This window comes from Dermacentor variabilis, chromosome 1 (genome assembly GCF_050947875.1).
Source record: "Dermacentor variabilis isolate Ectoservices chromosome 1, ASM5094787v1, whole genome shotgun sequence".
Taxonomy (NCBI): domain Eukaryota; kingdom Metazoa; phylum Arthropoda; class Arachnida; order Ixodida; family Ixodidae; genus Dermacentor; species Dermacentor variabilis.
This window is the reverse complement of record NC_134568.1, coordinates 185186933-185211182: the sequence shown is the minus strand read 5'-3', so window position 1 is coordinate 185211182 and position 24250 is coordinate 185186933. Positions and strand designations below refer to the sequence as shown.

The following is a 24250-nucleotide window of genomic DNA, read 5'->3' as shown; positions in this document are numbered from 1 at the left end:
TCGCATAGCTGTCCACTAATTTGCTATCGCAATCGATGCTTCGTGTTTCAAGCGAAACTGCAACTTTTACTTTGGACGTTCGTCACTCACTCTTTGCAATAACGTTGTTAGACATATGGCCAAAGTTTCGGAAGTGAGGCGTTTCAGATATTATGGACTTCAGATAAAATGGATGTTTTTTGTCGGATTATCAGGGTCCATTGTAATGAGAGTCAACTGTATTAAAAAACTTATATTGTTATGGTCCACTTATTCTGCAGATCAGAAGGAAAGCTTTAGAAAATAACCCTTAAGCCGTGACTGTCAGTGCTCTATAGTTGCCTCCTGAAAGAACCGGCACAAGCACTTGACCTAATACACTTGGCAACTCTTTTGACTGTATGTCTGCCTTTGACCTTTTCACTTCTCACTCTGGTGACCGTTGCATGGCAGCATTCTACAGCAATTTTTTGTTTTGCTTCATTTCAACTTGGCCAAACATCAGTCGTAGCCCATTGCATTGATGCCAGACCTATCCATAAGTGTCCTTGACACTGCCTCCTGCGTCTGAACGCTGTGTCATTCAAACAGAATAGAACAGTGCTGTCAGTGTGTGCTTCTCTGTCATCCGTGTTGTTTCTTGCGCTGGACAAGTAAATTCAAAGATGATCCAAACATAAGTGTAGAAAATGCTGGCTAAGAATGACATTGAACCATCTGCAAGTCTTTAGGCGTCCCCCTAATACCCATCAGAGAAAGAAGGCAACACCTGGTGGTTCTCTGTCAATTGGCACCTCAACAAGATTACCGTACTGAGAAGTGCATTTGCCCTTTGCCACGAATTGACGACACACTCTGCTCTCTCCATGGCGTGCAGTACTTCTATAGACCTTCGGTATGGATATTGTAAAATTGCTGTTGACAAAAAAAAAAGCTGGGAGAAAATCGGCTTCATTGTACCAAATGGGCTCTACCACATTAAAGTGGGTTGCTTTGGGTTGCTCAGTGCCCCACCAACATTCAGCTGATGAACTTTCTCCTTTATGGTTTCGTGTAGTCTACTTGCATGTGCTACTTTGACGTCATTCCTATTTTTTCACCTGTATTCTCCAGTCTTCTACAGCAGCTTAGCTATTCTGCAAAGTTGGTCTTTAACTCTACCAAATGCCGCTTTGGCCACGGTGACATTGCCATATTGTGCCATCTTGTTCACAATGGACGCATCTGACCTGACCCAGCCAAAGTTGCACAGTTACCATGACTCGCTGTTCTTCTCAAGATGTCTGCTCATTTTTTTGCCTCTGCTCTTACCTTCATTGCTTTGTAAAAGACTGCAAATATAGCATGGCCCCTCTTTTGCCTTCCTAAAAAGGAGAGTTGCAGTTTTGCCTATACAGACAAGCAGAAGCGTGATAGTATTAAGCGAAATAAGTCTTGCACTGTTTCATGCAGTATCAATTGGAGTGCGTTTCTCTTCTTGCCTGTCCTTTCATGCAGTATCAGTTGGAGTTCCTTTCTCTTCTTGCCTGTCCTATGGCTATAACAGCTTATGGAAAACAATGTCCTTGCTATGTTTGCTGAGTGATATTTATTTCAAAAGCGTGCATGTGACTTCGATAGACAGAGCCTACTTGAAGGTCCATTCGATTCCCCTTGCCTACACTTCATGAACTAGTTCTTGGCACGTCTTACTTCTGCAGAATTGCCACAGCACCACTGGCACAATCCCTGTACTACTTCTCTGGTGGCGGCAAGGAACGCTGTGAACTTGTCCTGCACAAAGCCTGCACTGGGTGAAATGAATAGTGACATGCCCATGCCTTCATGTTGGGCTTGGGAAACGAATAGCTCGTCCTGAACTTCCTGAACTAGTTCAGAAAGTGCAGGCGAATAGAATGGACCCAGAGTTCGCAACACCCTGGCATGCCTTCATGGTGCATAAGAAAAGGCCTCTATGACAGCACTTCAGAAACTTTATCCGAACACTGCACAATTGTTGCGGTACTTAACGTAATCCATGTCTCTACGCCATCCCTACCTACCCCTTCTCCATACACATCTGTTGAACCCTGCAGGGAATGTATTCCCGTACGATCACTTTCAGAGGTAGTTTCACTTTCATGAGATTTCGCAAGAATTGGCGCTGGACGCATGTTCATGAGTGTCGCGCAAATGTGAAAGAGAAGCTCATTGGCTTTTGTGGGTCAAGCCTCGCGAAACCCTGGCAAAGTGACACTAGCTTTCATTATATTTTGCAGTTACCTTGATCATACTGTTATGTGCGAGGCGTTTACTTTACAGATACAAAACATGACTCTGGATGACAGGCGTTTTCCAGGACTGGTACAGAGCCAGCCAGCCAGCCGAACGTCGTCTTCCTTCACTACTTTCTGGCTGCGTAGTCATCCGCGCTTTTTCAGCACTGTATTACGAGAACTTGTGACAGTACAATGACGATTCTTTTCTTTTTTTTAATTTCTGGGGGGAATTGGTATGGTTGTACTTCACCATTTTCTGCAGAAGCTACATCAGTTTTCGTTTTGTTTTGTTTGGACAGGCAAGTGATGCTAAGAAAGACACATCAAGTAGTCATGGGATGGCACGAACGATGGAAACGAGTGCCTTGATACAGGAAAGAGCCAGCAACATTGTGCCACAACGCATGAAAGATATGGCAGAGGCTATCCTTGAACAAGACTTCAACAAGTTTGCTGAAATCACAATGAAGGTATGTGTAATCGATAGAATAAAAAAAAAAAGGAAACACCTAGTGCTTGCTTGGTCTTACATAGTTCCACATATTTGGCCAATACAGTGGAACCTTGTTGGTACGTTCCCGTTACGTACTGTACTTACTCGAATCTCATCATCATCATCAGCCTATATTATGTCCACTGCAGGACGAAGGCCTCTCCCTGCCATCTCCAATTACCCCTGTCCTGTGCTAACCGATTCCAACTACCACCCGCAAATTTCCTAATTTCGTCGCACCACCTAGTCTCTTATGCTGTCCTCTACTGAGCTTTCCTTCTCTTGGTGCCCATTCTGTCACCCTAATGGTCCCATGGTTATCTAATCTGCGCATTACATGACCTGCCCAGCGCCATTTTTTTCTGTTAATGTCTATTAGAATATCGTCTATACCCGTTTGCTCTCTGATCCAAACCGCTGTCTTTCTGTTTCTTAAATTTATGCCTGCGTTCTTCGTTCCATTGCTCTTTGCGTGGTCCTTAACTTGTTCTCAAGCTTCCTTGTCAGTCTCCAAGTCTCTGCCCCATATGTCAGCACCGGCATAATGCACTGATTGTATATTTTCCTTTTGAATGATAAAGGTAAGCTCCCAGTCAGGAGCTCACGATGTCTGTATGCGATCCAACCCATTTTTATTCTGTGAATTTACTTCTCATGGTCAGGGTTCCCTGTGATTAGTTGACCTAGGTAAATGTACTCCTTCACAGACTCTAGAGGCTGACTTGCAATTTGAACTCTTGTTCCCTTGCCTAGTTACTTATCATTATCTTTGTCTTCTGCATATTAATCTTCAACCCCACTCTTACACATTCCCTGTTGAGGTCCTCAATCATTTGTTGTAGCTCATCCGCAGTGTTGCTGAATAGAACAATGTCATTGGCAAACCGAAGGTTGCTGAGGTATTCACCGTCGATCCTTACTCCTAAACCTTCCGAGTTTAATAGCTTGAATACTTCTTCCAAGCATGCAGTGAATAGCAATGGAGAGACCCCTTTCTTTATAGGTATCTTCCTACTTTGCTTGTGTAGAATTAAGGTGGCTGTGGAATCTCTGTAGATATTTTCCAGGGCATTTACTTAAGCGGTCTGTACTCCTTGATTACACAATGCCTCTATGACTGCTGGTATCTCTACTGAATCAAATGCTTTTTCGTAATCTATGAAAGCCATATAGAGAGGCTAATTGTACTCTGCGGATTTCTCAATAACCTGATTAATGACAATGCATGTGATCCATTTTAGAGTATCCCTTCCTGAAGCCAGCCTGTTCCGTTCTTTGACTAAAGTCCAGTGTTGCCCTTATTCTGTTGGAAATTATTTTGGTAAATATTATATAATACTGGGAGTAAGCTAATGGGCCTGTAATTTTTCAGTTCTTTAACGTCTCCCTTTTGTGAATTAGTATAATGTTTTCATTCTTCCAATTTTCTGGGACCCTTGCAGTCGATAGACACTTCGTGTAGAGAGCCACCAGTTTTGCTAGCATTATGTCTCCTCCATTTTTGATTAAAAATCCTCTCCTGTTGCTTTTCCCCGTTTCACCCCTTGCAAGGCCTTTCTGACCTCATCTCTAGTTATAGTTTCTGTATACTGTTCATTATTGCTTCGAATAGAGTGCTCTCGAGTCCTCTGGGTACTGTAAAGGTCAGTATAGAATTCTTCCGCTGTTTTCATTATACCTTCGAGATTGCTGATGGTGTTACCCTGCTCATCTTTCAGTGCATACATCTTGGTTCGTCCTATGCCAAGTTTCCTTCTTACTGATTTCAGGCTGCGTCCATTTTGTACGGCTTCTTCAGTCTTTCTCGCATTATAATTTCGAATATTACTTATTGTCCTTTCTTGATCAGTTTTGACAGTTCCACGAATTCTATCTTATCTCTTGAGTTGGACACTCATTCTTTGTTGTTTCTTTATTAGGTCCTTTGTTACTTGGGAGAGCTTGCCTACTGGTTGCCTTGGTGCCTTGCCTCTCACTTCAATTGCTACCTCTGAAGGCAGCCTCTTTACGGTTTCATTCATTACCTCTATGCCATCATCATCATCATCTCTGTTCTAATATTTGTTTGCAAGTACGAGCCTAAATTTGTCTGCTTTTACCCTTACTACCTCTAAGTTGACCTGTTTTTTTATGACCAATTTTACTCTTTCTCTGTTCAAATTGAGGTGAATCCTAGCCCTCACTAACCTATGATCACTGAACTTCACCCTACCTATTACTTCTCCATCCTGCACTATGCTGGGATCATCAGGGAGGTGGTGGCCGAATACTGCACCAGAAAGGCCAATTCCTGTTCTGGTGAGGGAGTGTCTTTGTTCTAATCTAACACTCACTTTTTTTTCCGATAAAACGGGTCCAAAAATTGTGTGCGCGTTAGAATAGAGTATGACCCTAAATCTGTGTTACCATATTGCCATCGGCATTTCAAAATGGCTGCCTCATGCGCACTTCGAGCCTAAATGCCATATCTTCCTCCATGTGCTTAGGTTAATTCGCCGTCCATCTTCCCGTTTTCTGCATTTGCTCTACACTCTTAAACAAAATTACACCCTTTGGGACGTATCTTGCCACACAAGAATAGTGGTATGAATTCTGCCGCTGGCAAAGTTGTGGCATGCTTGTTGGGAGTCGGTCACCATCACTTCAACCTCTGTTTGGTAGAGCGCGAGGGCTATAGCCGCTTCCTCGGCTTGGAGAGGATTGTTTTGGGTGAGCGAAATGCTGCTCCTGTGTTCTTTGTTGACGACGACCGCAGTGGCTGTTGTGGCTGCACGTCTGGGGTAAGACCCCACATCCGTGTAGGCTAGAGCGGGTAAAGTCCCGTATTGTTTGTGTATGTCCAGGGCATGGGCCTCCCTTCGCTGTGCATGGTGCACTGGGTGCATGTTGCGAGGTAGAGGACGTACGGTGATGTTGCTCCGGATGGCATGGGGTAAGCTCACAGTCTGAGGTGGCGGATGGCTGAGAGGGGCAGAGAGCCCCAGGCGTAAGAGAATGGACCTCCCCGCTTCCGTAATTGCCAGCCTTGTTCACTGACTGGATAAATGTGCCTCAATCAGCTCCTCAGCCGTGTTGTGCACTCCTAGTCGTAGTAGGCATTCTGTAGACATACTGATCGGCAGGCCCATCGCCTGCTTATATGCCTTTCTGGTCATTGTGTTGATTTTCTTTAATTCCGTCGCATTGAGTAGTGCGTATGGAATAGCGCAAGTTATTTGAGGCACGACGAAGGCTTGGACAAGCTGAAGCGTGTCCGCCTCCCCATGCCTTTTGCCTTAGTTGTTATTCACCAGATCATGTGGGTAACTTGGGCTGTTGTATTCTTAAGCGTGTGAATTAATATTGTGTTGGTGCGATCTGACTGGAAAACCATTCCCAATATCTTTATGCTCTGAGACGGAACGATGGTGTGTCCCTCCAGTTGTATGTTGATAGTGGGCGAGTCAGATGCGTGCTTCTTTCGCGGCGACACCAGGAGTAGCTCCGACTTTTGGGGGGTGCAGCTGAGGCCGCATGACTTAGCATAGTCGCTCACCACGTCTGCCGCTTCCTGCAAGCGGCTCTCCATTGCCCCAATAAGCCCTGTGGAGGACCAGATGGTAATGTCGTCGGCATATAGGCCATGCCGGATCCTCGGGATGTTATTGAGGAGCGGCGGAAGGCCTATTAGGGCGATATTGAAAAAGAGAGGGGATAACACTACGCCCTGTGGTGTGCCGTGCCCACCCAGTGGCTAGGTCGGGGACCAAGCCACAAGTCCGCCCGAAGTACAGTTGACTGCAATTTACGTCGGCCCCTTTGCAAGGTCCCCTTTTTTTATGCCTCCAATTATTATTTGGCTGTGCAGACACATCATCCAATGGTGGCTCATAACTGTGCAATAGATGAGCAATAAACTGTGTGCCTCAATCTGCCCTTTTCCGTTCTTTTTTTCAAATAGCTAGTGTATGTGAGGAGATACATACTCTTGTTCTCCAACATGTTGTCACAAGACAAGAGTCACAAGAAAGTTACTGCACCATAACAAAAGCTTATTAAATCCTATGTGTGTTACAGCCACTGTCAAAAAAAAGTTTGTGCAGTGGCGCAGTTTGTCTTAAAGAAGAAAAACAGGTTTTTATTCTGCTTAAAGAAATTTGGGAGGCTCTTACGAACAAGCATTCTAGAATCCTAGTGTGTGTGAAGCCGTCAAATATATGGAAATATAAAGCGCTCCATTTGCCTCTGTTGACGATGAGCGCTCATTTTCAGCCTGCCACCACGGCCACATTTCAGTGGGAGTGAAATGGTAAAACACTCATGCCCCGTGCAGTGGGTGTATGTTAAAGATCCAATTCAATTTGGAGTCGCCCACTATAGCATGCCTTATAATCATATCATGGTTTTGGCACATGAGACCCCAGAATTTTTTATTTTCAGCTGTCAAGCTTATTCTGAGTGAGAAACAGTGCAATCTTGAACCCCAAAACCTAGAGATGATAATCACATGTTACTGTTCTCATTACTTTTACAAAGGTCTGTAAACATACACTATTCAATGGTTTTTTTACTGGAACATTTCTGTGCTTCAGTTCATTTGGCACTGATTTCAGCTGCTCTCATTAGCAATTTGGCAGCTTTCTCGGAATATTTTGTTTTTCGTGCTTGCTGCTCTTAATGTGCTATTGTAAACAGAAAAGTTTGGTTAATAATGTCCACTACCTGCTTATTGTGTTAAAATCAACAAGTGTGTTCACTGCTCACTGCAGCATGCGATTGACAAAAAAGTCCCCTCTTGTGCGCCCAGCCAAACCTTGTGAAGTGATGGCTTGCACAATATCGTTGCGTTTCAGACCTCCTCAAGTTAACTCTAAGTCAGTTTCTTACTATGAAAATGGGAGTATGCACACTCAACACGTAAAACAGGTTTTGGTTTGCGAACTGTTTATGGTGCCTATTTTGGCCCCTATTATTCGTAAAATGAGGCTTCAGGTGCCTGTTTTAGATACCTAAAACCTGCATTTTTAGTTCGTAAAAATTCGGTCTCTACTTATAACTTGAGACTGGAACATTAGGTAAAATGCCTATTTTTTTTTCCTTGCGTCCTTATCGTGCCTGTTTATCATATAAGCTTGAACTATAAACTGAGAAGCATTTTAGTGACACATTTATTATGCCTATATGGTAAATGCCTATTTCGATGTTGGTGCTTATACATTAAAACCTCGTTATAATGAAACGGGATATAATGAACTAATAGATATAACGAAGCAATTGTGGTTCCCCTTGAAATTCCAATAGATGCCCATGTATTCGCTGCGCAACGTTCCTATGCGCCTACGCACAGTTTCCCGATAACCCGATAAGTGAGGCAGCTGCGCTTCGTTTGCGGCGGCTGGTGTGAAATGTTCCGCACCAGATGGATTGTCCAAGGCTCACAGACGGTTTATATTATATAATCTGTCTGCCTATATAAGTAGTTTATTCTCAGCCAGTTCTTTCTGAGCCATGAGCGAGGCAACTGGTGGAAGTCTGTCTGCCGCTGCTGCCGGAGCAGAGGCCCAGAGGTGCACTACGCCAAACCAGGCATTGGTGCAGCAAGTCTAGCATATGTATGTACATCTATTTCTCCGACCACAAAGCTACCTTCATGACTATCAAGAACTGGGAGTGGAGTGTTTCTTCAGGAAGTGAAGAATAAAAAGTTGTAACTGTACATACATGTCTCGCTCGAATTATTTGCTTCAGTACGTAGAAAAGCAGAAACAGCTGAAGAGCTGTGCTCAAATTTCGCATTAGGAAGTAACGTAATTGTCGGCAATTTTTTTTTTTCCACAACGAGCATTTACTGACCATTTCGGTACTCGTCAGGTCAATATCTTGTAGCGCTCCCATGCGCATCTCCTGGCCTCCCCTTTCCCGTGGAACTGGTGGACCCGCCCGCTCTTCCACTGCATGCGTGGAGTGGCACCGACTGTGGTTTTGTTGCTTGTTGTTCACTCCGTGCACAACAACGATATCATTGTTTCTATCGGTTCGTTCATGCGAGTTCCCGCCGCCAGAAAGGAGATGGACGACGGCAAAGGGAAGCGCAAAATGATATCAATCGAGCAGAAGGTGGCTGTGCTGAAAGTCGTCGAGTTCGGCGTGAAGAAGAAAAAAAGTGGCTGAAGATTTTGGCATAGTGTTGAGCACGCTGTTGACAATTTTGAGCAGCAAAGAAGCTGCCACCAGTGCTGTCGCATGTGGCGTAAAAGGCGACAGAAAGAAGCTGCGAGTCCCCGCTTTCGAAGCTGTAGAGAAGGCGGTCTTCAAGTGGTTTTTGGACGCAAGAGCAAGCGGCACTCCTGTGAGTGGGACTCTGTTGCAGCGCAAAGCGAGGGACGCAAATCATGGGGCACGACGATTTTGTGGCGAGTGTCGGCTGGCTGCAGCATTTAAAGGAGCGCCATGACATCGTCGGCAGGGCTGTCAGCGGGGAAGCGCAGTCTGTCGACCGCGAAGCTGCAGTGGCGTGGTTGGTGTTGTGCCATACTGCGAGCACCCCATGGCAACCACGAGGCGATGGGAGCTGCCATACTACATGCACCACGTGGCTACCACGAGGCGACGTGAGCTCCCACTTCTCCATGACGAATCAAGAATTCGACATGGGAGGCGACTTCAAGAAGAGCCCAGTCATCTCCATGACAAATCGAGAATTCGACGCGTTCCACGTCATCACCCTGCCGATGAGAACTCTCCCAAACTGGTTCCTGCCAATGAGGGGTCGCCGAAGGGATTTAAGGGAGAACCGGCCCATTGTGAGCAGAGAGAGTCGCCTCCAGCTACCCAGTCGGTCTGATGTGCTCATACTGCTACCTGTACGCTATCATCCACTATCTGTAAATATTGTATGAAGTTTTCCGTTTCTTCTTCACCAACGGAAAGAGTCCGTCTTTCGACCTCCATCCCGAAGTCACAACAGTGGAGACAAACGTTGGACAGCTGTTAGAAAAATACAGTGCCAAGGATTTGTTCAGCGCAGATGAGACAGCCCTGTTCTACCAGATGCTGCCGCAAAAAACCTTGGCCCTCAAAGGCGAACATTGCCAGGGCGGTAAGCAGAGCAACATCTGCGTAACCGTGTTGCTTTGTGCCAAAATGGATTAGTCGGAAAAGGTGCGTCATCATGATGCTTCAATGCCAAACGAAAGCTCCAAGTGAGTTATGTGTCCAACCGTAAGGCTTGGATGACGAGAGAAATTTTCGCACAATGGCTGCAGGAGTGGGACGAGCGGCTGGGCAAGCTGAATCGGAAGGTATGCCTCATACTGGACAACTGCGCGGCTCACCACAATGCCACGGTGCTCAAAAACATTGAGCTATGCTTCTTGCCACCAAATTGCACTGCAGTTGTGCAACCCCTTGACCAAGGAGTTATCATGAACTTCATGAAGTTATCATGAAGTCGAGCTACCGCAAGCGTGTGATTGACCGGATTCTGCTCAATATGAGCATGAAGCGCGAGTCCGCGATCGACTTGTGCATGGCGATCGGGATGCTGCAGGCTGCTTGGATGGCTGTACTGGCAAGCACGATCGTCAATTGCTTCCGGCATGCCTCATTTGGCATCAGCAGCGGCGGTTACAGCGAAGATCTCTGTGCTGCCGCCAATGAGGGTGCCGCGGGCGACCAAGCCCTAGTGTCGTGGGACGCTCTCCTTGACGCCGGCGTTGTGCCTGACTGCGACACCTTCTGCACGTACGTCAGTGCCGGTGCTGACGCGGTGACGACGGAAGAGCTAACAGAGGTGGAAATTGTGCGCGCAGTGACGGTGGTGCCTAATGACGACAGTGATGAATGTGTCGACAACAGCTTGGAGCCTAGTATTGGCGAACCCGGCGTACCGATGCCCGCACAAGCGCTGGATGCAGCAGGCCTGCTGCGCCGCTTCTTTGGCGCTCATGATGACAGCGAGGACGGACTCGAAATAGCAGCTGCAGCTGAAAAAGTCATCATTTGCCTGAAGAAGATGCGGCAAAAATCTATCAAGGACTTTTTTCTGTGAAGTGAGCTGCCAGCTGGTGTGCTTTTGATCGATCAGTGATGAGCCGTTTGGTGTGAATAAAGTAGCAATTTATTATAATTTATATTAAAGTAGGGACGGCCGTTTTATTTTTCGTGTGGCGGGCTGCTGTGAGATTTGGTGGTGAGTACATCCTCTCTTGCTTGATAATTCTGGATAGAAATGGATAGTGGCTATAACGAAGTAATTACGACCCCCCCTTCAACTTCATTATAATGAGGTTTTACTGTACTGAATTTTCAGAGGCTACAAATTTCTATTTTTCCACCTTTTGTCCTAGCCTCATTTTGTTTATAATGTTACAATCTGCAGGAGAACTTCGTTAAAGGAAGCCGATTATTACTACAAACACTTTGCCAGGCTAGGCTGGGCAGTTATTAGGCTGTTATTAAAAGCTTTATCACAGTAGTACTGTGAAAGGGCTTAAACTGCACTTCACAACGAAAGTGTAAACTTGAAGGTGACTTCAAATTTCAATGGTAAAAGGTAGCTGCAAAAGGAGGTCCCAGGGTCAAAGACCGATAGGGGACCTCGTATACAATGCATGACACGAAGCTATAAACATGTTGATAAACAAAACGAGAACAAGGTGAAAGCAGGAGCCGACGTTTTGACAAGTAGACTGGTCTTCAAGGAGACCCTCCGTGGTTGCTCAGTGGCATTGGTGTCGGGCTGCTGAGCACGAGGTCGCGGGATCGAATCCAGGCCATGCCGGCTACATTTCGATGGAGGTGAAATGCGAAAACACCCGTGTACTTAGATATAGGTGCACGTTTAAGAACCCCAGGTGGTCAAAATTTCCGGAGTCCTCCACTACGGCGTGCCTCATAATCAGAAAGTGGTTTTGGCACGTAAAACCCCATAATTAAATTTTTTTTTCTTCAAGGAGACATATGGACTAAGAAGACAAGTCCACTTGTCGAAACGTTGGCTCCTGCTTTCACCCTGTTCTCGTTTTACTCATCGTCTTGAATTTCCACGTCCCGCCTTCTCCGTGCTTTCCCTAAAAGACATGTTGCAGTATTTAGGCCTTGTGCAAAACTATGCAAACATTTTGTCTATGTAATTTGTGGGGAAAAAACAACAGAGAAAAAAGAAAAGGGAGAGACAAAAACAGCAAGGTAAAATGCAATAGAAATTGCAATGAAAAGAAATGAGCATTCATTTGATTTGAAATCCATCATATCAGTCTTACTCTTAATGTTCGGTGGCAGGTAGTTCCAGAAGGAAGTGGCAGCAAATTTAGACGTGGAATTACCGTAGTTGTTGGTTTTAAGCATAGGTAACAAGTTGTTTCGCGTTGCAAAACACATGGAGCTATGAATAGGAATGTGACAGCTGCTAATTACAAGTGGAGGAAGTTTACCAACAATAAATCGGTGCAGTAGAATACCAGGGGAATGCTTGTTAAGTTTGATAACTGACATCACATTATGGCAGCAAAGCAATTACGAACATTGCATGAAAAACTGCTGAATGTTATAATTCTTATGGCCTGATTTTGAACATGCTCTAAAGGAGCGTAATGGGTTGGGTGTGGATTGCTCCATGAAGAAATACAGTAATTGATACGGCTGTGAATGAACGCATAATAAATGGTCATGAGGGAATCTTTAGTAAGAAACAAGCTTTTATTAGTACCCTTATACCATAGGCCACTGCTATTGTGACTAAGTGAAAAAAAAAAAAAAAAAAAAAGGAACTCTCCATCCCGGCCATGCGACGGTGGATGTACAGTGAAGCTCTTCAAGACCACCAGTACAACTGCTGAGGGTGGTATGCAATGCTTTATGGCTTTAGAGTAATGGTAGGAATGGGAGTAATCGTAATTATGACAGCACGCCGCCACCAATAGTGGTGCTGCAACGACATTGAAATCACTTGCTAGGCTGGTTATATACGAAAGGCTAGGGATGTCGCAGCCCACGTCACAAGCTAGTGTTGCCGCAGCAGCTTGCACGACAGTAATCTTTACCGGAAACATATGGGGGGAGTGCTACGTGCTTCGCATTGCTATCGCGAGCGCCTTATTGTAGTAAGTGGCTCGGGTGCTTTTTTTGAGCTCGTTCATTATTGAAACATATGTTCTTCTGTGTTTTGTGCATGATTCCAAAGAATGTATCCACTGTCCGCTGCACTTTGTTGAGTGCTTCTAGCCTCTGCCTTATGGAGCTATGAGCCATTGCATTCTTTGCTTGCTTACGGGGGTATGAGTGCTTTGTGCTTATGGGTGTATGAGCCATTGATGATGATAGTTTTCTGTCTGCGAACGCAAAAGAATCCCAGAATCCTAGCCATATGCAGTTTTGCTGTAATATGTCTGTCAGATTTTAAGTGCTTATCTAGTTCTACACCTAGGAAAATAGTTTTACAACTATGTATTTCCATTTCCATTGCAGACAATCATGCAATTAGCAATAAGTAATTTAGCGATGCACCATATTTGCACTGCAGACAGCTGAAGTGGCATTCTCGCTGCCAACCGTAATGCCAAATGATATCATGACACAGTATATCTTGCAGCAAGATAGTAAGGTGGGCGAGTTGATTACTATTCATCATAAATTTTGTAACAGCACAGAAGTGACATGGACAAAAGAAAGAAAAGCACAACACAACACGGTGCTGACTCACAACTGATATTTTATTCATAAAGTTCACACTTATATACATAAGAACCGAAGTCCAAAAATCTGGATGTACGCAGGAGAAATGGTACACTTCAATGATGTAAAAGTGTGCACTATCCGGACTGATATAAATAGCGAAATTCTTTCTCATGAAGAATTATAGATGGTTCACTTAATGCCCAGAGCCCCATGCTCAGTGACCCAAGTCGTCGGCTTGGCCAGACAGCAGCTAGTTGTCTCTTTGGGCATACACCCAGTGGTCCATGTTGCCTGCTTGGCAAGACAGCAGCCAGCACATACCTAGTGGCACAAGCTAATAGACAACTTGGGTCGCTGGGTGAAAGAGGTTAGACATACCACAACTTGGGTCAATTTCTCGAGGAATGCTAATCCAATTAAAATTTTCACACTAATCTGCTGAATCAGTTATGTCCTCCTTGCTAAATATTTAAAAATATATATATGGGATTTTACGTGCCAAAACCACTTTCTGATTATGAGGCAAGCTGCAGTGGAGGACTCCGGAAATTTCAACCCCCCTGGGTTCATTAATGTGCACCTAAATCTAAGTACACGGGTGTTTTCCTTGCTTAAATATTCTGTATGTTAATGCTTTTCTTCTTTCCCCCCCCCCTTTTTTTTTTTTTTGATGTGAAAGCATCAAATGGCCTATTGAGTGAAAAAGCTGGTGTTGTCTGCAGCAGTGAAACACCAACTAAATATCCGTTGGCTGCGACGCCATGGGATGAGCGCGCCTCGATAGACCAGAGTGGGCAAATTGCAACACCTGCTACTACGATAGCACACCAGGTGTTGCGTGAGGAGAGAGGGCATCGCCATGATGCCATGCCACCAGCGCGCCTCGTTGGAGCAGGTACAGTGGCGCGACGCAGAATGTCTTCGATATGCGGCAAAGTGGGGCTCATAATGCGAGCATCTCTTGGCTCGAAAATGCAAAGCAGAGCAGCGTCGAGTGGCGGCAATGAGCTCTGAGGAACATAGTGAACATTTACCAGAAATAAGAAGTGCAGATGTGTTGATTCGATACATTGAGACAACAGCTGATCTGCAAAACTCGAAAACATTATTCGCAGCACACTAGGACCTCTTAGTGGTGTTCAATTGGACATGAATGCTTTCACATTCACAACTCGTAAGAAGTACTTCGGTGTCCTGGATTTTTTCTTTCAGGAAAGTAACCAGCTTCATGCAGTCTGCCTGGATAGTTATCCACCCATCCATTATATGACCTCTGCATCCTGGGATGTTGTCAGCCTCGTTCACCGTTACAATCGGTTCTATGGCACTAACAAGGTATGCCATTTTTTAGTGCATGAAGTGTACAACCAACTGGATCGCTCTTGTATGCTAAAGTAAGGCGGTACTTGGACCATAGTGCAAGAGCAGGTGCTCTGACGGCACAGCGTGGCAGTGGGGAAGGTGCGTCTCGTAATTGATAGAGCTTCGCATCAAAAGTCGTCGGCACAGTGGCACCTGTTAGTTCCCTGTCAAAAGACATGCGAATGTTTCTTTGTGGTTACTTTCAATGTTCATTTTATAGAATGTACATATGGCGCAAATGCCCAGTGTCAGGAATTTGACATTTACCCGAAAACAATGCATCATTTAATAAATTTGCCTTTTCTTGGATGCCTATAAGGCAAGAGGTAATCTTGAAGGCAAGAACATGACTACTTTTTTTTCTTGATATTAACTTACCTTGCTTTATGGCTTACAGTGTTGAGAAAATATGGAGCACTTTGTTGATTCGAGGCCTGCTGTAGGAAAGTCAGGATCAGTCCCCTTTCAACCCACTATAGTGTCTCAATGGCTAAGGAATTGCACTAGAATAAGGTCATGGGTTCAGTTCCCAGCCACAGTGGTCACATTTCGTTGGATGCAGAATACAAAAATGCTCATGTAGTGTATTTTAGGTGCTCATTGAAGAAACCAAGGTGGTCAAATATAATCCAGAGTCCGATATGAGTCCAGAGCTCTCATAACCCACTGTGCAGGGATGTTAAACTCCAGAATTTAATCAAGCTCTCTTCTTTCATATAGCTAATTTGATCTCCTTTACACCTTAAATGTTTTAAAGTGTCCCTTTCCTGGAATGTTTAATTACAAAAACAGTAATAAAAGTGAGGACGCGTAGGGTGGCATAAAATTGCTATGTCATAAATGTGCAAAATTGGGCCGTTAAGGGGTAAATATAATATATAGCTTCAAAATTTTTTTGCAGCTTCCTATATCAGTTCTACAGGTAATTTTTGTCTGATATTTTTTTAGATGTTGATGTCGTAATGTGATCTCGAAAAGTATGAAACAATTTGTAGCATTTAGACTGTTTCACGCTGCTAATAATTTCTGCACTTTTCATTCATTCTTTCTGTGCAGTTGGCATACTCTTTTGATGCTGGTCCAAATGCCTGCCTTTTTTTGTTGGAAGACTCACTCCCTGAGGTGCTTGCCCTTATTGAATATGCTTTTCCAACAAGTACAAAAGTGGATTTTTTCCGGGGCAGACCAGCAGTTATTGGAAAGATGTCACAGGTAAGCCCTTGTAGGATTGCCTTTGACTTGGCCAGCTCTTTAAAGGGGCCCTGCAAAAATTTTATTGAAGTTGAGAAATGAATTTGATGTTAAAATATGCTATTTCAGAAAACACTTTGCAGCAAAAAAGTTCTTTGATGTGTTCAGCAGAAGCAGAGTTATTTGCAATAGGAGATCGCTTTTGACCCCCTTCATGGTACTCCCACTCCTTAAATGTCTTTCACTGTGAAGGCTACGAGTGGGGTGGCACCCAAAACACTTGCGCTTACTTAAAGGAACACTAAAGGCAAATACTAAGTCGACGTAGACTGTTTAAATACCATTCCAGAAACCTCACAATGATTGTTTCGTGCCAAGAAACAACTTAGTTTACGAGATAATTGCATCTGAAGGATCCGAATACCGTTTTCGAGATTCAAACCTCCCGCCACCCAACCAGGGAAGTGGTGATGTTGCATACATCCTTTTCTGCCGTCAGTGAGTCAAACGGCGCCCGACAGGTGGCGTTGCCCACTGCGCGGCTGCTTTATGGTCAATTGGCGTAGACCTTCCTGGCATCCCGTGACATCACACTGAAGTTGAATTTTCTGCTACTTGTATATGCTAGTTTCGCGAGCCAGGAAAGCCAGCACAGCATTACACGATAATGAAACTACTGAAATGCATAAGCGTGGTCGGAGCGGAGTCGAGCGAAAACGAACCATTTCAACCGCTTGCGGCAACTTCAATCAGTTCTTTTTTCTAAAAATGAAATAGAACTGGACAAGTAGTATTTTATTTCATTTTATAATACAAGGATGTTTTTCGCAAGGAGTGGTTGAGTACTAGAGACAGAATTTAACTGAGGAGTGCTTTCCTCATTGGGCAAGTGCTTGAATGTCCCGGGGGAGTCTCTAATCATGTCCCTGCATTTACCTCAATTTCTCGATTATTAAGGCTCTGTTTGCGATAGTATTGACGCATTGGAGATTCTCGAATGTTAATCTATCACTTTTGCTTGACTTAATAGTTGCCTTTATTGTCCCTTTAATGTCACCATGGTGTGCAGTTCAAATTTAGTTTGCATGTTCACGTAGAGGCCACTCCTTCCAATTTTGGAGCATACGACCAAAGCAAGTGTTGCTACAACACCCCAAACTTGGAGGCCATCACTCAACTTACGGTTGAGTTCAGTGTCTCATTCATCCCTTTGCTGTGCTACACTGTCCTAGATAGCTATGTGTGGCTGTCTTCCCTCTCACCAAGTGGCATTAATAGCACATTTCCTTTCACAATTATCTATGGCAATCGCACAATTTTCGAGAGTCAAATGAAAAGTTGTCTTTGTGTTCACTCGTGTGAGCACATTGGCGGCGCACACATTGGCTAAGCAAAGGATTCCGTGCTCTGGACTCACATTGAAAGGATTACTAATATAGCAAACTGGCAACACACCTTAAAGGTATGAAACTTCGGAAACAGACAACCTGTTTCACAGAGAGCCTCAGCAAGCTAAGGTCCCTAGGTAATACAAATTTACAGCGAGCTTGGGTGCCTTGTCGTCTCCTCGCCTGCCACACAGTGCAAGGTGGCAACAACCGCGTCGTCTGCTACAGCATGCACCATGCTCAATCCCACTAGAGTGCCTTCATATGCAAGCCTAGCACTTAGCATGTGCTTATGAAGGCTCCCTAAATCCCTCTTTGCAGCACCGTGTGCCTAGCAAGGTAACATGAGATGGTCTTTCTGTATATATACAGGGATGTGCATATTTTGCTTAAAATGTCAGCAAAAAGATTTTGTGCTTACCACTGCACTGTTGCTCAAATTTCGTACAAAGATTGCATTTTGGAGTCTATGTCATTCAGTTTAACACTTGGCACAATTAATTGCCTAGTTTTTAACCCTTTGAGGGTGAATTTTATTCAGCCAAATGTGACTCCCGCAGGGTTGATTTCTTTATTGCCAATATAAAATCTGAGTGACCTATGTTGAAAAAAAAATTTACCTAATTTTTTTCACTGACCACAAAGTGACAAAAAAATATAGATTATTTTCCATAGGTAAACATGCACTGTTTATTAATGAATACAGATGGGCTTGCATAAATACTTAAGTTGAGAATAAAAAAGTAGATACACTGGAATAGATATTTTCAGATTCGGCACTTGGGCAGTAGTCCGCATTGAAGGAATCTGCGCTCGACTCACTTGCAAAAGAAAAACTGGCACTCGCGTCCGTAGCATAATCAAACTGTGTATATGAGCACATGCAAGAAAACTCGATAATTGTGTACTGGTCAGAAAAACCAAATGAGTCGGAAACTTGCAGCAGGTGATTCCACGAGAGATCAAACATGCATTTCTGCTTGATATTTTTGTTTTGTGTGTTTTTTTTATGTGATGTACGAATTATCAAACTGCATGGAACCAAAAAATTTTATTCCGAAAAAGCGTTCCCAGCAAGCCAAAAAAATATTTGAAGGTGGCGGTGCGAGCGTCGTCCTATTGCTTACCACAATATTTTCCGATTTCATGGCAGAATGAAATGCAAACTAAAAATGTTGTGCTGAAAAACTATTCTGCTCATTTCAATATGATTCACAGTAAATTAGTTCCATGCATTTTTTTTATGCTGTCCGCTAACGAAAAATGTAAAAAATTTTCAAACATGGCCCAAATCATTAAAATTTTGTAACTGATGCGTCTTGGTGCGTTTTCTATTATTATGTTACTACATGAAACACAAGAGAAGAAAAAAATAGTTAAATAAAAAAGGCTTTTTAAAAAAGTCATTTTCAAAAAATAAAATTAAAAAATGTGCTTCCAATTTTTGAAAAAATTTTGAATGGAAGTCTGCTTATGTCGGGCAAAACGTGAGTGCAGTAATATATTTCCTCATTTGCTTTATTCACAAAATATAACAGGCCAAAGTGGCCTGTGTTGAACGTGTTGGCTTCAGTATGTTGTCTGTCAGTTTACATTGTATGCAAATCTAGTTCTAATTTCTTTCCTGTTTCAGTACTTCACTCTGGCAGCTTGTTTTCAACAAAAATGTATTGTCAGATTTTATTTGTGTCTAGCGTGCGCGGGGGTGGAGGGCTGCCACCCTCTGAAGTGCTAACCCGTACTGAGTTTACAGCCTACAACCTCTGTGGGCATCACACTTACGCATCTATTATTCGCTTGTCAACAGCATGCGAGACACTATGAGTGCACGTTGGGGCTGACTGTCAAAACCCGCCTGGTGCACACAGTAAATCACCTATAAGCAGCGCCAAAGCAGGCTAATTCATAAGCGACGGAGCACTTCCAAAGTCAGCAGGTGCATCATTATGGAAGTGGTACTGCAACACCTGCTCCCCATCCCCCATGTGCAATGGATACTGGAACCTTCTTTGGCACCACCGTGTGCAACTCGCACTGTGTGTGCCTTTTCTAAAAACTTATCTGAGTCATTTCCCAAGCAGTTTATTTCACTTCCTGTTATCACATGTTTTCCGTGTCGCTCACAGTTAACATCTTCCTGTCTTCTTTGACCTTCATCTCTGTGTTTCATCTGTCTGAAAAAGTGCAGTGCAGCATGACTCAGCCAAAGGCTGCCAAAGTTGCCTAATTTATGTTTTGTGAGCACCTTGGTGACATGCTTTCCCACGCCGAGAACAACAGAGATCACTGGTGGTGCCAGACGGACATTATCCTTCGATAATGCACGTGGCCCACACGTTTTTCACATTGAAAAGCTTTAGATGGCCTTGTTCATAGAACATGAAACCATGAGACATTCTGGAGGCTCGATCATGACAGCGGCACAGAAAAAGTGACAGAAAGAGTGCGGTGCTGTCCAATATAAACAGTTTGACTTGGTCTAGCTGTTCACTACATGCATTGCATACGGCTCATAGCTCAGTCCCAAGTATTCTGTGCCGATTATTTACGCGTTCACAAGAAGAAGATCGCTAAGAAAAAAATTTTCTTTGCGTCCGTGTTTTGGATGTTGCCTGCCTGCGGAAGCTACTGCCAGAGACTGAAGATATTCGCGACACTGATGAGGTCTGCCAGCAGTGCTTTACGTGCCTCAAGGAAATCCTGTCTTCATCTAGTGACACCTGCGATGAAGCAGACGAGGCATTCCATCAGGAAGAAGCGATTGACGACTTGAACAAGTACATCCACCTTTCTTCTGATGTTTCACCATTGAAGCCATCATCTTCCATTCACAAATGCAGCAGACAATCTTACGGAAAGAGAAAACGGGTCGAGACTAAAAGCATTGTGGTGACGAAGATATTCACAACTTTAAGCGCTGCATACGGAAGTGTCAGTACACCTGAACCGTCTGTGACAGAATGTTGTATATGCGCTGGCTGGTTAAATAGCTTTAAGCAAGCGTACTAACTTCACTAACTAACTTCACTTCACCAATACTAACTTCAAAGTCCTATCAAAGTCCTATCGAGAGCACCTCCGTCTCTTAACTATTGTGCCACCAGAAGTTGAAAACAAACATGTTCAAGAGGCAGTCCCAGCTGTCGCAGCGTACATACTCGGAAAGGCCTGATATTGACGTGAGAAGCATGGAATGTTCTCAGATTTTGATCCGTACACAAGGTCAAGGTTAAGCCCTTCAGATTTACAAGCTGTGCTTGACAACTTCACCAAGGCCAAACATGGGTGCTATCGGCAGAGCCTGAACAAGAAGGATGTGGTGTGAGTCATCACGAACAGCCAGAGGGAGTACGTCTAAAAGCGGCTTGTGACACGTGTTATCCACGAGACGTTCCAGATGCTCAAAGCAGCTCATCCTGAAAGTGCCATCGTTTACAAAATAGGTGCTACTCGCACCACAACAAGAGGTTTGCTTTTGCGTTTATTGCGCTAATGCCAACCTTTGTGTGTCTGCGCTTGAGGACATTACCGGCATGGAAATGTCATTCGAAGGCATGAAATCATTGTGCCTTTACGGCTCCCCAACCACAGATTGTATGTTAGGTGAATGCATGTGCTGCCCATGGAGTGAAAGCCTCACTTTGGCCAGTCTGGAAATGGTCGACGAGGACGAGGTCACATTTGCTCATGGGAAAGCAGTGATGTGATCAAGAAGACGTTGTCTCCAACTCTTTTTGTTAAAGAGCTCGGAAAATGGGTGACCAAATGGATTTCTCATGAATACTTACACCGCACTCAAGCCATTGCTATTCATGAGGCAAAGAAGTACGAGCAGCATGGAAGCATTGTTCTGCATTTTGATTTCTTGGAAAACTGGACTGTCCTTCGCTCAAATGAAACACAGTTGTACCATTGGCACAAGAAACAAACCTCCATTTTCACTTGTGTCACCATGACAAGGAAAGCAACACACTGCTTTGCTTTCAGGTGACGACATGCATCACAACGCAGCGCACGCCTCCTACACCCTAGGCAGAGTGCATCAAGCGTTAGATGAAAAAGCACCCGTCTATTGTCACGTAACATATCTCAATGATGGTGCAGCGAGCCATTTTAAAAATAGGTATCAACTGCATGATTTGTGCCATTTCAAATATATGTCCATGAGGTGGATATTTTCCGCTACCGGGTATGGGAAGAATACCTGCGACGGGGTGGGTGGACTCCAAACCACCGAGCTTCCCTGCTCAACCCGAGTTCTGGAAGCGCTGCCTCCATTCAGTCGGCACATGAGATGGTCTCCCAACTTAGCAACCTCAAGAATGTGGCGCTGCTTCATGTCCTTGCTGCAGCCATCGAGGAGCATCATCAGCAGAAGTCAGTGGAGTGGAAGTCAGTGCCACGTGTGCCGGGAATTGAGTCATGGCATGTATAGATGTGTGCCCGCAATCAGTCAAGTGGACATGCACTGTCCATTGCGAGAACTGCCGCCAATAACCAGCTGATGGTGATTAAACCCTTTTAAATACTAACTGCAAAGGACACACAATAAGTTTGTTCGAGCACCACAAGAAGTGTTGAGTTTGTTCTCTTTTGCATGCCAGTAAAGAAAGCAGAAAAAGCATTCTCTCTTCTTGCCACAACAAAAAACCCAGGTAATCCTCCTTTCTATTGGAGATCGCAGGGAGAGGCCTTCGTCCTGCAGTGGACATAAAACAGGATGATGATGATGATGACGATGATGATGATGATGATTTGTGTCAACCATTGCCTTTTCTTTTTTTAAAAGAGCAAATGTTACCAAACCAGAACGAGTCTTCGCGGCACTAAAGCCAGCACGCTCAAAGTGGGCCACTTTGGCCAGTTATATTTTGGGAATAAAGCAAATGAGGAAACATATTATTGTACCCACGTTTTGCCTGACATAGGCGGACTTCCATCCATATATGTTTTCAAAAATAGGAACTGGAGTCGATTTCTTGAAAGTGAGTCTTTTTGAAAAAACTTGTTTAACCATTTTTTTCTCTTGTGTTTTATGTAGGAAGATAATATTTTGCATAAATGCTGCAAAGAGAATGTTCTGTTTGACACTTTTGTAATGTTTTTGTTTCAAATACAACATGCACCAAGATGCATCAAAGTTACAAAATTTTTCTGATTTGGGCCATGTTTGGAATTTTTTTTACATTTTTTTTTCGTTTGTGGACATAATAAAAAACATTAAAATGAGCAGAAATGTTTTTGAACATGTTTTTAATTGGCATTTAATTTGACAGTAAAATCGAAAAATATTGTGGTAAGCAATAGGAAAACACTCGCACTTCCACCTTCAAATATTTTTTTTTTTGCTTGCTGGGAACGCTTTTCGGAATAAAATTTTCGGTTTCGTGCAGTTTGAATGTTCCTACGTGACATTAAAAAAAAAAACAGACAAAACAAAAATATCAAGCAGACGTGCGTGTTTGATCTCTCGTGGAATCGCCGAGTAATCCTTCATCCCATTGCCAATGAGGGGCAATCAGTTTTCGGGAGTCTCGTGAAAAGAAATGCTGGCATGGCATCATCATTTGCATATGGCGGCATTGTTTGTATATATGTATCAGTGCCCATCTGTGAACAGATGTAAGGGCACCCCTGTGAGCAATAAATGAGTGACCACCTAGCAGTGACCCTTTCAGAGATTAGAATCCCAACAGACATGAGTTTTTGCAACCACAACAAATGAAAACAATCCACCAGACATAACCAAAACTAACCTCTGCACGCCCACGCATGTGAAGATGCACAAGCTGTAGCTGACGTGCCGGTGTAAACAACCCATGGAATTAAAACCAAGGGACTACGAAGAAAAAAAAATAAATTGTATTCACACAGGGTGGAAGCACTTGCTGGGCGACAAAGATTAGAAAAATTGGCACGTTTTTCAAACATACAGATGGCATCATAAATATATGGTATCGATCATGTGGGACTTTCTTGCGGCACTGTATATTTACGTATCTGACGCTCAAAGGGTTCAGACAGGAATGCAAAGTTGCTTTCATTTAAGGGGTTGCAAGCTGCCGCTGCAATGGCACTAGCATAAACTTGCTTGCTGGTAGCTGCAGAAAACAGCCGCTTAGGGAGGGTTGCCGTGCATCACCAGCTCTTCTGGAACAAGCGGCAACCCTCCTTTGTGCGAAATTGTGGAATAGCGCAAGAGTAAGTGCAAAATGTTTTTCCAACATTTTAAGCAAAATATGCACATACCTATAGATGTTTGTGCAAGGAATAACTGTGGTGAAGCATTTCCAGAAGGTATATTTCGTGAAGTATTGTAGTACGAGTTATTCGCTTATCCTTCTTTTTTCCCTGCAGCAGCTTGGACTCGGTTCAAACTGACACACCTTAGCGAATTGAGGCATCCTAACAGTGAGTGAGCTTGTTGTGGCACCCTGTGGCAGCCGTAGCATCTACGCTACATAACAGAAGCAGCTACATGCAACTTTAGCGGCTAACTGTAGTGCATATAGTGAGTATCGTGCAACGTTTCCTATGTTGACGACAGGACTGAGTGCGTGCTCATGCGCTCCAGCATGGCCGTGCTATGTGGTGCGAACTGGCATTGTCCTGCACCAGCCTGACTGGTGGATAGTAGCCACATACAAATGGCTCATTTCGAAGCGCTATCAATAACTCAATACAAAGCAGTGTCTGCCAAGGCTTCTAGCTGGGAGGGGCCAAGAGTGAGTTTGTGCTGGCATGCGTACGTGTGGTCTGACCTTAAGTTTCACGTGGTTCGAGGCTACTTGAGTGCAGGGTGTCTACCAACCGGGAAAACCGGGAATTCTCAGGAAATTAGAATAGTCTGGAAATGCTCAGGGAAAACTCAGGAGAATTTTTGCTTCTATCAGGGAAAATTAGCTGTACTTTTATTGAAAGGG

The 24250-nt window shown here is 44.0% G+C and overlaps 2 protein-coding genes across 9 annotated transcripts in view; one reads left to right on the top strand and one right to left on the bottom strand.

Annotated features, from left to right (window-relative positions):
* The window catches only part of LOC142589298 (uncharacterized), a 126511-nt gene that overhangs the window by 38179 nt on the left and 64082 nt on the right, over positions 1-24250 (bottom strand). The gene's annotated exons all lie outside the window — the stretch shown is intronic.
* Mvd (mevalonate diphosphate decarboxylase) overlaps positions 1-24250 on the top strand; it is a 116308-nt gene that overhangs the window by 44488 nt on the left and 47570 nt on the right. For all 6 annotated transcript variants that reach the window (XM_075700865.1, XM_075700885.1, XM_075700886.1 and 3 more), the window contains 3 exons: positions 2537-2707; positions 14599-14721; positions 15805-15960. In XM_075700865.1, coding sequence (XP_075556980.1) covers positions 2537-2707; positions 14599-14721; positions 15805-15960 — 450 coding nt within the window. The remainder of the gene's footprint in view (positions 1-2536; positions 2708-14598; positions 14722-15804; positions 15961-24250) is intronic.